The sequence below is a fragment of the Sarcophilus harrisii genome, chromosome 1 (genome assembly GCF_902635505.1).
Source record: "Sarcophilus harrisii chromosome 1, mSarHar1.11, whole genome shotgun sequence".
Taxonomy (NCBI): Eukaryota; Metazoa; Chordata; class Mammalia; order Dasyuromorphia; family Dasyuridae; genus Sarcophilus; species Sarcophilus harrisii.
Window position 1 is genome coordinate 313,784,455 of NC_045426.1, and position 12,885 is coordinate 313,797,339.

At 36.3% G+C, this 12,885-nt stretch overlaps 1 protein-coding gene across 1 annotated transcript in view; it reads left to right on the top strand.

Annotated features, from left to right (window-relative positions):
* The window catches only part of USP31 (ubiquitin specific peptidase 31), a 125,371-nt gene that overhangs the window by 90,784 nt on the left and 21,702 nt on the right, over positions 1 to 12,885 (top strand). The window contains exons 10-11 of the mRNA XM_031945332.1: positions 7,527 to 7,604; positions 9,306 to 9,435. Coding sequence (XP_031801192.1) covers positions 7,527 to 7,604; positions 9,306 to 9,435 — 208 coding nt within the window. The remainder of the gene's footprint in view (positions 1 to 7,526; positions 7,605 to 9,305; positions 9,436 to 12,885) is intronic.

Below are 12,885 nucleotides of genomic sequence, written 5' to 3' on the forward strand. Positions count from 1 at the left end.
CCTCCCCACCCACACTGTTAAAAATTTCCATGGATCTTTGTCATACTGTCTGAAATTCCTCCAATTAGAGATTTATTTGGGTTAATAAGTATTTGCTTTTAAAAATATAACTGTGTTTAGGAGGTTTAAGGACCTACTGAGTACTTGTACCTTAGTCTAATTAGATTTTTTTTTCTTAACAGCTGCACTAAGTGCTTAAGAGTTTTTGGTTATGGTGAGAGAATAAACTGATTTTGGAGTGTCGACTACTACCTTGGGGGATCTGAATTGGCTAGGTCTGCCTTGTCCTATTCTCCAAAGCAAAGGATCTGTTGTGGGGAACTTTAGGGACAGCACAAAGAGATAGGACAGAACTGAAGAAAGGAAAGTGGGGAGATTATTTGAAAATAAAGTTAACATTTCACATTTCTGCCCCAGGAGTAGATCTATGCAATTTCCTTGATCCATATAAATATGGAAGGTACTTTAGAGACTGTGTCTCCCAACATGGTAAAAATATATGTAAATCAAATATAGGCATACATATTTATACAATTCTTTTGATGCACAAGAAAAATCTGATCAAAAAGGAAGAAAAATGATAAAGAAAATAAAATTCAAGCAAACAATAACAAAAGAAGTGAAAATTCTATGTTGTGATCTGTGGAGGTTTTCCTGGAGGCAGCCTTATTCTCAGTTGAAATAAATAATTACTACAAAATCGCAGCCAGCTGGTAAAAATGCAAGCGTTTATTTCTCCTTACAAATTAGCCTGGTTAGTTGAGGCCTATCTCTCTGCCTGGCTCCAAGAGATCTTGCAGCTTTGTCCTTGGCTTCTGCCTCTGCTTTCTTCAGCCTCCAGCAAGCTCCGACTCGTGGCTTCTCAATCTCCAACTGAGGCAAGTAGTCTCCTGTATCTCCCAGAGTGCTCTCTGAAATCTCCCAAACATGTGAACTCCATTGAGTTCTTAGATACTTATGAGCTCTCTAAAGGTGTGAATACAAGCATTGTTTCCATCAGTTGTACTTAGTACCTAGTTCAAGTTCTGGCCCCAAAATAACTCTTTCTAAGATTAAATTAACTCCAATGGCTTAACACTTTGTAAAGATTCCAACGGTGATCCATACTCAGTTCCCTCAGTTCTGTCTCTGGGTGTAGAAGGCTCTCATCATCACAAGATCATTGGAACTTGGCCCATACTTTCGAAACCATTCAGAGATATAGGAAGACTTCCATAATTTATCCATATCATTTTGAATGATATTTGAGAGGACTATGGACTTTTGGATAACCCTTTCACACCTATTTCCAGTTTACTTGAAAGAATTTGGCAGTCATTAGCACTTAGTGCAGTGCCCTGAACAGTGTAGGTGGTCAATGAATATTTGTTGATGAGATGTTGCTGATTACTGGGTCCAAGACATGAGTAAGAGCCTAGGTTCCTTGTTAAGAGGCAGTGTGGTATAGTGGAATGGTCTCTAGATTTGCAGGGAGTAGAGATCTAGATTCAAATTCTAGCTTCTAGCTATGTGTAAGTTTTTGAAGTCCCACTTTTTTCATGTACAGAACGTAGTTGGGAATATATTACCTACAATCCAGGTATTGTTTCGAACTATAATAAAGTTCCTAGGTGAGCCTAGATTTGATCCTGGAGACCCTGATCCAAAAGAAAGGGGATAGAGCTTTTATCATATTCCCTGGCTTTTAAGACTCACGGAGGAGTTATTAGGAACACTTCTTTGTCTCTCCTATTCCCAAAAAGGCATTAATAGAATCCATTCTAAAAAAGGTACACACAATGTACAAAGCAGATAACCGACAGAGCAGCTTTTTATTTTTTCCACCATATAATGCTTAAAACATCTTATTTATATCTTTTGTTTTTACCTCATTTAGATTTCCCTGTATACCTCTTTAGCTTCTCCTAAAAACCAATTTCTTATGACAATTTTTTTTTCAGAGAAGAGAAGAGAAAAAAAAAGAGCAAAGCCTTTCAACACATTTTAAAAATCTGATGTTATATGCACTATTCCACACCTGTGAATACCAGCCTATTCAAAGGAATGAGAGTAGAAGTGGGAGTGTTTACTCATGTCTTCTTTGAGATCAAACTTGTTCTTTATAATTTTGTTATATTCATTTGTTTTGGGGGCTGTAAGTTTCTACTTTTTTGGTAGTCACTGTATATATTATTTTCCTGGCTCTGTTTATTTTATTTTGCATCAGTTCATTTCATCATTTATTGCATCGGTTCTTATCGTGCTAAATCTGTTTTTGTCACGTTTTTCATTTCTTACAAGCACAGTAATAATATTTTGTTACAATAATGTACCATAATATTGGTTGGTCATTCACCCACTTCTTTGATACCACAGTAAGTGCTGCTGTCAATATTTTGATAACTATAGAATTTTTCTTTTTGTCAGTCAACACTTTGGGGTATGTGTGTTTATTTGTAAGCTGTACTTTAATTATATTATAATTAATTTTGTTATTTTAATTTTTTACTTATATAATATTTGTAGAACAGGGCTAGGTATATATAGTTTACGTATACTTGTATGTGTATACATACACATACACCCCTAACATTGATGCTATAATATTAAATAAAATCATAAATAAAATAATGATTAAATATTAAGATTTATATAACCCTCTCATAGTAACTATTCCCATATTCTGTTACTCCAGTAGGGGACCTTAGAAACCATTGAGTCCAATCCTTTCATTTTATAAATAAATAGCTGACGCTGAAATTGAGTGTGACTTAGTTGAAAATGAACCATTATTAAGTGTTTGAGACAGGACTGAGACTCGGATCTTCCTGGGTCCAAATGTGACATTTTATCCAGTGTCTTCTTTAGATGCCTTGGAGGCATTCCAGTCTTCCAGATTAAGGGGTTTCCCCTGATATATCCCCATTGCTTTCAAGTGCTTACTTTACAGGATTGCTGTGAGGATCAAATGAGATCATGTTTATAAAATGCTTTGTAAACTTTATAAATTTCATTGGTATAGATATATTTTGGAATCTTTTAGCCCTCTGGGATTTAGGAGTATAGAAACACATCAGTTACTTTCTTATTGGGACTCTGGAATCCTTTAATTATCAAATGGGGGGAGGGGCCTTTAAATCATTAACTGGATTGTAGATAGCATCATTTATTTCTATTGTTACAAAAAGAAAACATAGTCCTAAAAGTCTTTAGCAGAAATACTCTAGGATGTTACAGTTTGAGCATGTCACTCTGTCATGTACTAAAATTTTATATGTTTGGGTTACTAGGCTGGTATTTCAGTTATTGTTGAATCTTAGGGATAATTTTTTTGGATGAACTATGACATTTAAGTATTTTCCCAAACTGTTACCACATTGAGATAATCTCTCCAATTTACTTTGTGTTTTATCTTATAGGTGCACAGTTTTTTACATGGTATCTCTCCTCCCTCTCCCCTCTTAAAATGCCACTTTTTTGAGGACGTAGTGTATTTTTGTTTTTCTTAGTATATCTAGCACTTAGCACCATGCCTGGCATAGGCTAAGTGCCTAATAAATGCTTGTTAACTTGACTTGTTACTTCTTGCCATAAATCTGCCACAAAGAAACCATTTAATGTTCTGTTAAGTCTTCTAAATGCTTTTAAGTCATGAAGAACAGAGATTTGGATTGTCTAGTTGTTTGGTATCCCTTTCCCTTGCTATATACTTGACAAATACTTCCTTTTCTGGTCAGGTGGCCTTGGCAATGTCTTTGATGTCACATGTGAATCATTATTAGTATGGGACAGCCTATTTATACTTACCATGGATCTTTCTATTGTCCTTTGGATTTCTTGCAAATGAGATTCTTACGAGTTTGTGATGTTTCATGATTCATAACTATACAGCATCACTTCAGGAATATTAGAGTAGAAAAGATGAACTTCTGTTCCATTGAATAGACTGGGCTAATGGATTGGCCTGATCTTTTCTTATATTTAGTTTTGGGTCTAGATCATTTTCTATCTCTAGTATTTATTTTCTATTTTTTTTGCCTTCTCTTCCCCCTTTACTGTTTCTTACCTCTCCCCCCGTCCCAATATTTGATAGTAATATTCTTTAGAGATGGAGAACTAGTCTAAGACTCAGGAATAACTTGTTTCATTTTAAGTTCTCTTACACATATTGACTGTGTCACTTACTATGGGTAAGTCATTTATCCACTCAGTGCTCTAAATCAGTGGTGTTTTTTGTAGGGGCTGGGTACCATTCATAATCATTTCTGTCCTTTTGAAATTTTCCCCTTTTTGTTGCAGAGTTGAGTAAAATATTAATTTCTTTTTTTTTTAATTTAATAGCCTTTTATTTACAGCATATATACATGGGTAACTTTACAGCATTAACAATTGCCAAACCTCTTGTTCCAATTTTTCACCTCTTACCCCCCCACCCCCTCCCCTAGATGGCAGGATGTAGATGTTAAATATATTAAAATATAACTTAGATACACAATAAGTATACATGACCAAAACGTTAGTAAAATATTAATTTCACACCCTCCCTGAACCTTCCCAGCCCATGAACTATAGCTCTGGTATTTTGAGGTTATCTGAGATCAAAAGTCCTTCCTTTCTCCTTCCCTTCTTTCCTCCCTTTTCCCTGGCCCCCTTCCTTCTCCCCTCCCTCCTTCCTGACTCCCTCCCTTCTCCCTTCCCTTCTCTTTCCCTCCCTCCCTTCTTCCCTTCCTTCTTCCCTTCTTCTCTCCTTCCTTTCCTTCCTTCCTTCCTTTCCTTCTTTCTTCCTTTCTTAATTTCTTTGTTTCTTTTTTTCAATTACAAAGGAGATTACATTCAAAGATGCTATTATCTAAAGGTCTCTCATGTCATTATATGATGGTAGAAATTGGGAATTTCTGTTTCTGGCATCTAATCCCTAATTTGTCACTACCTATGTGATTTTGCTATGTGATTTAAACTTCCTGGGTCTGAATTTATTCTCTTTAAAATGAAGGCATTGGACTGGTTATCTTAAGGGTTCTTTTCAACGGAACATTTTATGATTTTAAAAATAGATTTCCAGGTTTGCATTTGATTTTTCCTTAGTTTTGTGAGGTAGTAACTATGGGAATTGTCTCCATTTTGTAGATGAGGAAATTGAGGTTCAAAGAGTTTAAGGGATTTATTTAGCTAGTAAATAACTGGAGCAGAATTCAAACCTAGATTTACGGTGACTTTCAATATAGTATTCTTTCCACTATATCATGTACTTCTTAAGCTCATAGCTAATAAATAGCCAGCTCTATTCATAATTATAAATTAATATTTACTGTTTTTCATTAATTTTATAAATTAATTTTTTTTTTTTACTAATTACAAGTCATATCCTTGTAATTAATAGTTGTATGACCTTGTTCATGTCTCTCAGTCTATCTGAATCTCAGTTTTCTGAGCATAGGGTAAAACTTGTGGAAAGGATGGAAGTGGGACAGTGTAGTGTTCTGTATGAAAAGCAGCACTGAGCATTTCTGAAATTTTCCAAACTGATTATAGCTTCTTTCTATTGATGTTTATTTCTTACTATGGTCTTTAGGGAAACATCATGACCTGTCTGCCTGGAATTAGTTGTACCAGATACCTCATTTTTCTGCATTTACTGCCCTGCTCTTTTGTTTGGGATTTATATCTTATTGCAAAATTGCAAATTGCTCTTAAATTCCTCTCTATGGGCTAACATTATGCCCCCTGTCCTGATCCATACCTAGTTATTTCAAGAGATTTGCAAGTTTATAAATGAACAGATATGCCTCCTATAAAATCTATAGTATACTGGCATATGTATGCTGGTTGTTATTTAGTTATTTTCAGTCATGCGTGATTCTTCATGATGGTTTTGTTGGCAAAGATCCTGGAATGGTTTTGCCTTTTCCTTCTCCAGCTCATTTAACAGATGAGGAAACTGAGGCAAACAGGGTTAAGTGACTTGTCCAAGGTCACACAACCTAGTAAGTATCTGAGGTTAGATTTGAACTCAGCTCTTCTTGTCTTCAGATTCTGTGCTTTGTCCACTCTGCCACTTAGTTGCTGTATATATGTTACTGTTTTTCAAATGTGTGTTGATACTATGGTGATATAGATGCTAGGAATTCGTCTTTCTATGTTCAGATCTGGCCTCAGACACTTACTAGTTGTGTGATCCTGGAGTCACTTAATCCTGTTTGCCTCAGTTTCTTATTTGTAAAATGAATTGGAAAAGGAAGTGGCAAACCACTCCAGTGTCTTTGCCAAGAAAATCCCAAATGAAGTCAGGAAATTTGGACATGATTGAAAAATGAACAACAAAGCTCTTGTGATGAACAAAATGCAAATTCTTTTTAAAAATATTATTGAATTCATAGTAGTTTCTTACAATGTATTTCCTCAAATAATGCCTATTGAAGGAGGCAAGTTGTTACAATGAAATAAGTCCTGGTTCTTAAGTCCTAAGGCTGGGGTTTCAAATTCTACCTCTTCTTTTTGCCTATATATGACTTTGGGTAAATTCCTTTTTAGCCTCATTGCCTCAGTTTTCTCATGTATAAATAGGGATTAGACTTTGAGGTTTCTTCTACAACCTTTTATCCTGTAATAGTATAATTACTATCATGTGAGGATCCAAGAAATGCTTTAATTTTTAATTTATTATTATTATTTTTTGCTTTAATTTTTTAAAGGGCTTTTATACTTGAAAAGACTGGGGACCACTTTCCTATATCATGACCCTTATATCTCCTCTATGGATCCAGCTGCAACTATCTCAACAGACTGTTTCCTGTTTCCTGTAACAATCTCAGCTGGAACTTGATCTTGGCAGCTGTTGATATGAAAGTGTAAATGTGATAGGGAAGCTGCTGTCCTCACAGGCATTCTGGAGATATAGCTGCTGACACTCATTCCACCCTATTTTCAGGAGTACATTTATTTCTGATGTTCTCAGAGCAATTTGAGGACAGAGTTCAAGACTCCCTTTTCTCCTTTAAACTGTCAGGAAAGCTGAGATTTAACTACAAATTCATCTCCATTTAGTAAATATTTGTTAAATGTCTACTGTATGTCAAGCACTGTGCCAGGGTTATGAAAATAAAACTGTCCCAATCCCTAAGGAGTTTATGTTCTACTAGGATAGAGCACAACATATATGTTGATGAGTATATATAACTTTGTAAGCTATATGCAAAGTAAATATAAATTTAATTTGAGGGACAAGGGAAGAGCAGATGAAAAGGAGGAGGAAGGGAAGAGTACAGATGTCCTTTGCTATTTGCCTTCTTGGTCAGGGGAGTAATGTGGTTCAGATATATGCTTTGGGCCCAAGGTCCCTTCCTAATGCTAAAAAAACTGGATCCTGCTCTGACTAGAGAATCCTCAAGTTTCTCCTGAATTGGGGCACTTGGCTGTTTAGAGTTTAAATTGTATAATTATTTTTGACTTCTTTCTATTCAATAATGACTGTTGATTTTGATAATTCTGTTATTTTTACTTTTAATTACATTTAATAGACTAATACAATGTTTTTCCCCCTCTCATAGGGCATTAAAATCATGTGGACAAGGTGGTACTGCTCATGTAAAGTTAGTTGTGGAATGGGACAAAGAAACAAAAGATTAGTGAGTATTGTTTTACTTGGCAATTATGACATCATTGTTTTAGTTTTCCTCCTTTTTCAACTCTGACTCTTGAAAGATTTGCTTTGGATAGATAGCAGAAGACTTCCTTTCCCCTTGTTGTTATTGTTCAGTTGTTTTTCATTTGTGTCCAATTTTTCATGACCCATTTGGGGTTTTGTTGGCAAACACGTTAGAGTGGTTTGCCATTTTCTTCTTCAGTTTATTTTACTGATGAGGAACTAAGGCAAAATTAAGTTGTCTGGTGTCACACAGCTCGTATCTGAAACCAGATTTGAACTCAGAAAGATTAGTCTCTGGACTCCAAGTCTGGGACTCTATCCACTATGGTGCCATCTAGCAGCCACCTCCTTTTTCTTCCCCTGATGTAAATACTTGAGAGTCTTACATTCTATTTGACTCATCTCCCCAGCCTTTGGGGTTTGCTTCAGTTTTCCAAGCCCCTCATAACCTGTTTCATTTGTTTCATTGCTAACGAAGTAAAGGCCATGAATTCAATTTCTATATGTCAGGTGGCTTTATTGTATTCTCCCTTCATTCTTCTTATCCCCCTCCCCCATCAGCTATTTATTTTTCAAATGAAACATTCTATTAGTAGCAAAAGTACAGTAAGTTTAATATGAAGTGCTTTGATTAATTTCCACTACTCAAAAAAAATTCCAAATGCATTTTTTACTGAAAAGAGCAAAATTTAGAATCAAGAATACCTTAATTCAAATCTCACTTCTTACTCTATTTGTGTGACTACAGACAAATCCCTTAACTTTCTGAGCCTCACTTTCTTTAGCTGCAAACTGGACATAGCAATCATCATAATATTTAAGTTTACAAGGTCATTGTGAGCTCAAATGAAATAGTATATTTGAAGTACTTTGTAAATTTTAAAGCTATAATTATGATACTAAGTGTAGTCCTTTTCAATTTTGTTTTTTGTTGTTTCATGAGTTGCTATGACCAAAGAATTCAGATTTTTAATTAATTAATTATTATTATTATTTTTTTTTTTTGCTGAGGCAATTGAGATTAAATTAAATTCGCGCCCAGGGTCACACAGCTAGGAAGTGTTAAGTCTCTTGAGACCACATTTGAACTCAGGTCCTCCTGACTTCAGGGCTGGTGCTCTATCCACTGTGCCACCTAGCTGCGCCAATAGCCAGCCTATTAGTGATATTCTTTCATTTACTTAGCTGCATGGATCTTGGAAAATAGATTTGAGACCTTCTAGCATGGTAGAAACTACCAGAAACCATGGTCCATTAGCACAGCCTATGTGAAAGAGACATTTACATGGAAGGCAGGCAAGTCATTTGGCAAGGTCTGAATATTTGCTCTTTCTAGTATCCCTATGATGTCAGGAGTAAAACAAGGAAGGCTTCTAGCATTTTTAGTGGAGCTTCTATGGCACAATTATAGAAGGACATGAACAAGAGCTGCCAAGAATTGGTGTTGACAAGAATTGACCCATATAGACCTGGATGGGTTGCAATATGCATTGTTGGAGTCAATATGTTGCTTTGAGGTGTATCTTTTCAAAATTGTATTTAGTTTGTTTCTATTATTTTTAGATTTTAGTCTTTTGAACTCATTAACAGCCCCATGAACCCATGCTGTTGGAAAGGGCTAATGCTGATGTGTTCTTGGTTTGCCTTTGTTTTTAGTAACCCCCTCCTTTCCTTTTTGTAGCTTGTTTGTAAATACAGAAGATGAATATGTTCCTGATGCAGAAAGTGTCCGTCTGCAGAGGGAACATCACCACCAGCCTCAGACTTGCACTTTATCACAGTGTTTCCAATTGTACACCAAAGAGGAACAGGTGAGTGAAGATAAAATTGGTAATTTCGTAGCTTAAGAAAATGGACAATTGGTAATTGGCAAACAAATGGGCCTAATAATTAGCATCTCCATAGCTTGTGGAATGGTTTAATGTCTAATTACATGATATTTGGTAGGAATTCTGTTCAGTTAACTCTTCTTGATTTTAGACAAAACATATCATTCTTAGCACACTGCCTGGAGCAAATTAAGTGCTCTATGAGTGCTTGTTGACTTTTGTTTGACAATATTCTGGGCCACAGTTTCCAAATCTGGAAAACAAATAGAGATGGTGGTGGTTTTGGAGAGGTTGAATTAAATGTCTAAGGTTCCTTTTAGTTCTAAAACCTAAGATCCTATCTTTTTTTTTTTTTTAAGACTTTAAGATTATTAATACAAATATCAGTAAAACTTTGATTAATTAGATAGTTATTTTTTGCAGGGTTCTTAACCTTTTTTGTTTTATAGAATTCTTTGGAAAATCCTCCTCAAAGTAACTTTTTCTTTTAAAAAAAATCACAAATGAAGAAAATCTTAAATTTCAATAAGAGATTAATAATAATAAAAAAAAATTTCCCCCATTCAAGTTCACAGACCTCCTGAAGTCCACAGGCTAGAGAAGCAAAGAAACACTGGTTGAGGGAATGATGTCTGTAATAGTCTTCTCTAAAATTCTCTTGTTGGGATTTCCTTGGGGTCTCTGGAGGCAGCCTTCCTTTCAGTTCAATAGTCACCCTAAATGCAGCCAGGGATTAAGGTCCAAATCCTTTATTGTCTCTTTCCAAGTCTTGTCTCCTTTCCTGGGGCCTGGTTAGTTTTCTAAAGGGGCTCACTTGAAACAATTACATATAAATCCATCAGCATGGGAGGTATTATACACATAAAATAAACTATATAAGCACATAGTAACACAGATTAGTAGTGATGAAACAAATAACATGAATCAACATGAGGATTTATACATGTCCATAAATCCTAGAAATAGTCCAAAAGGAATCTATTGTCCATTAGTTCATGTGCCAGGAATCCAATAATTCCTGCAAGTTTTGAAGTACTGCAATAGTCTCATCTTGTGTTAGGGAATCGAATGATTCCTGTGGTTTTCAAGTCCTGTAACAGTCTCATTATCAGCCATGCTCTTTCAGTGCCAGATGTTTTGTTAGGTCTTCTCCTTTGTTTCAAGGTTTTTTTTCTCTTTTTTTCTGCCTCTCTCCAGGTGCTTGTTGGTACCCATCTGATTCCTTCTCCATCTGTAGAGATACAAGCAGAATACTTTCTCCCAAGGAGTTAACCTATCTAGTCCCTTCAATTTTACCACTTTCTAAATTTCTTCTCATCACCTGGCATTTACATTGGAACTACTCGCATTGGACACTGTCCTTCTGTTGGGTTAAAAACTCTGTATTCTCCCCAATTGTAATCCCTTTCTGCTATCTGATTGCTTTTCTGCTGTTTGATCATATAATCCCTTTCTGCCATGTGATTGTTTTTCAGCCAATTGATCATATTACAGTCCTGAACTTCTAAAGGTGTAACCTCGGCTGCCATCATGCCCCACCTATCTTTGATTAATATCTTGAAGCTGGGCCCTGCCTCTCATTTCCCTGGGTCAGTCTACATTCTGAGGCCCAGTGGAAGCCCTTGTGGCATTTTGGACATAGGATTTTAGGTCTTCTCTCAGCCTATCTTCTCACTCTATCTCTATGCCTACATTGGGCTTTCAGATGCCCTATTTTTCCACACTGAAAACATCAGTGAGTTTCTCTAGAAGTCCTTTGCCAACAGGGACTCTGTCTTCCCATGTTCATCATAGTCTGGATATAATAAGCATTTGTGCTCACTGTGGCACAGCGTCTTATGATCTCCTCTAAAGGAGCATCTTTGTGTATTCCCCATATAATTCTTCTGCAAATGTCATTAGCATTTTCCTTAGCCAGATGTCTGGTCATTATTTCTGTAACTGCATTTTCTCCAGTGGTTCTTGTGACACCTGTTTGTAGATGTCCCACAAAATCCGCAAAGGGTTCATTGGGACCTTGCTCTATTTTTGTGAAGGCTTCCCCTTGATCTTTCCCTGGGAGGGAACACCAAGCTTTTATAGCAACAGTAGCAATTTGCTCATATGCTCCTATGGGGTAATTAATCTGTGCTGAATTCTCTGCATACTTACCTTCACCTGCTAGTTGGTCAAAGGTGATTTGTACATTAATTCCAGTTTGCTTATTGTGTTGGGCTTGAATCCTACATGATTCATGATACTCTGAAAGCCACAACAAGTTTTATCCATGTTCTAAACATGTCCTTGCTATCGATTTCCAATCACAAGGGGTTAAGATTTCATAAGCCAAACTCTCTAGTAACATCTTAACATGAGATAATGTAGCCCTATAAAGAGCGCAATCTTCTTCTTTGTTGACCTGAAGAGTCAAGCTCTTCAATCATAGGGTATGCATTTATTAAATCATATACATCCTGTCCTTCATTTTTTGCCTTAACCAGTGCTTTTTGTAATCTTGTCATAGGCTGCTTCATAGGTGGTGCTGATTGTGTTACTGTCTCTCCCCCTCCTCCTTCTCCTTCCACCCATGAAGGGTTAATTGAGAGGGGAGGGTCATGATGTAGGGAATGCTCATAAGAATTGTACTTAATTTCTTTCTTGTCTAATTCTTCATCCTTTTCACCTAGTTTATTTGGTTCCTCCGCCTCCTGCTCTTTCTTCTTTTTCCTTATTCTATAACTTATATAATTTCTTATGTATTAAATTATATGTATTAAGTGTGTCTTTGGAAATTGAGTCAGGTCCATTATCATTGTAGAATTGACATAGTTGCTCTCCTGCTAATTTCCATTTGTCTGAATCCAATTCTTTTTCCATAGAAAACCAAGATGTGTATTGTACAAGTTCTATAAGTTCAGTGATCTGCTCCCAAATTTTAATCAAACCTTGGCTTTTCATAAGTCTGACAATGCTCTCTACACATTTTCCTTGAATTGGAAAAGAAGGCTGTTTTCTAAACATCTGTCCCATTTTAGCTGAAGTACTACTTCAGCCCTTTAACAAAGTTTCCTTGTCTATTTTTGTACTCACCCTAATTTCTGGGTCACAGATGAAGGTTCTTGGTCCCACGTTCTGGCATCATAATGTAATATTCTTCTCTAAATTGTATTGTTCTCTTGTTGGGGTTTCCTTGAGGTCTCTGGAGGCAGCCTTTCGATTCAGTAATCACCCCAAGTGCAGCCAGGGATTAAGGTGCAAATCCTTTATTGTCTCTTTCCAATTCTTGTCTCCTTTCCTGGGGTCCGGTTAGCTTTCTTAGAGGCCTATCTCTCTCCTTGGTTCCAAGAGCTTAAGCTCCTGCTTCTAGTCCTTTGTCTTCTCTACTTCTGAATCTCCCCGACTGAATCCTGGTTGAGGCTCCTAGCTTATATTTGCTCTCTTAAAGTTGTGAAT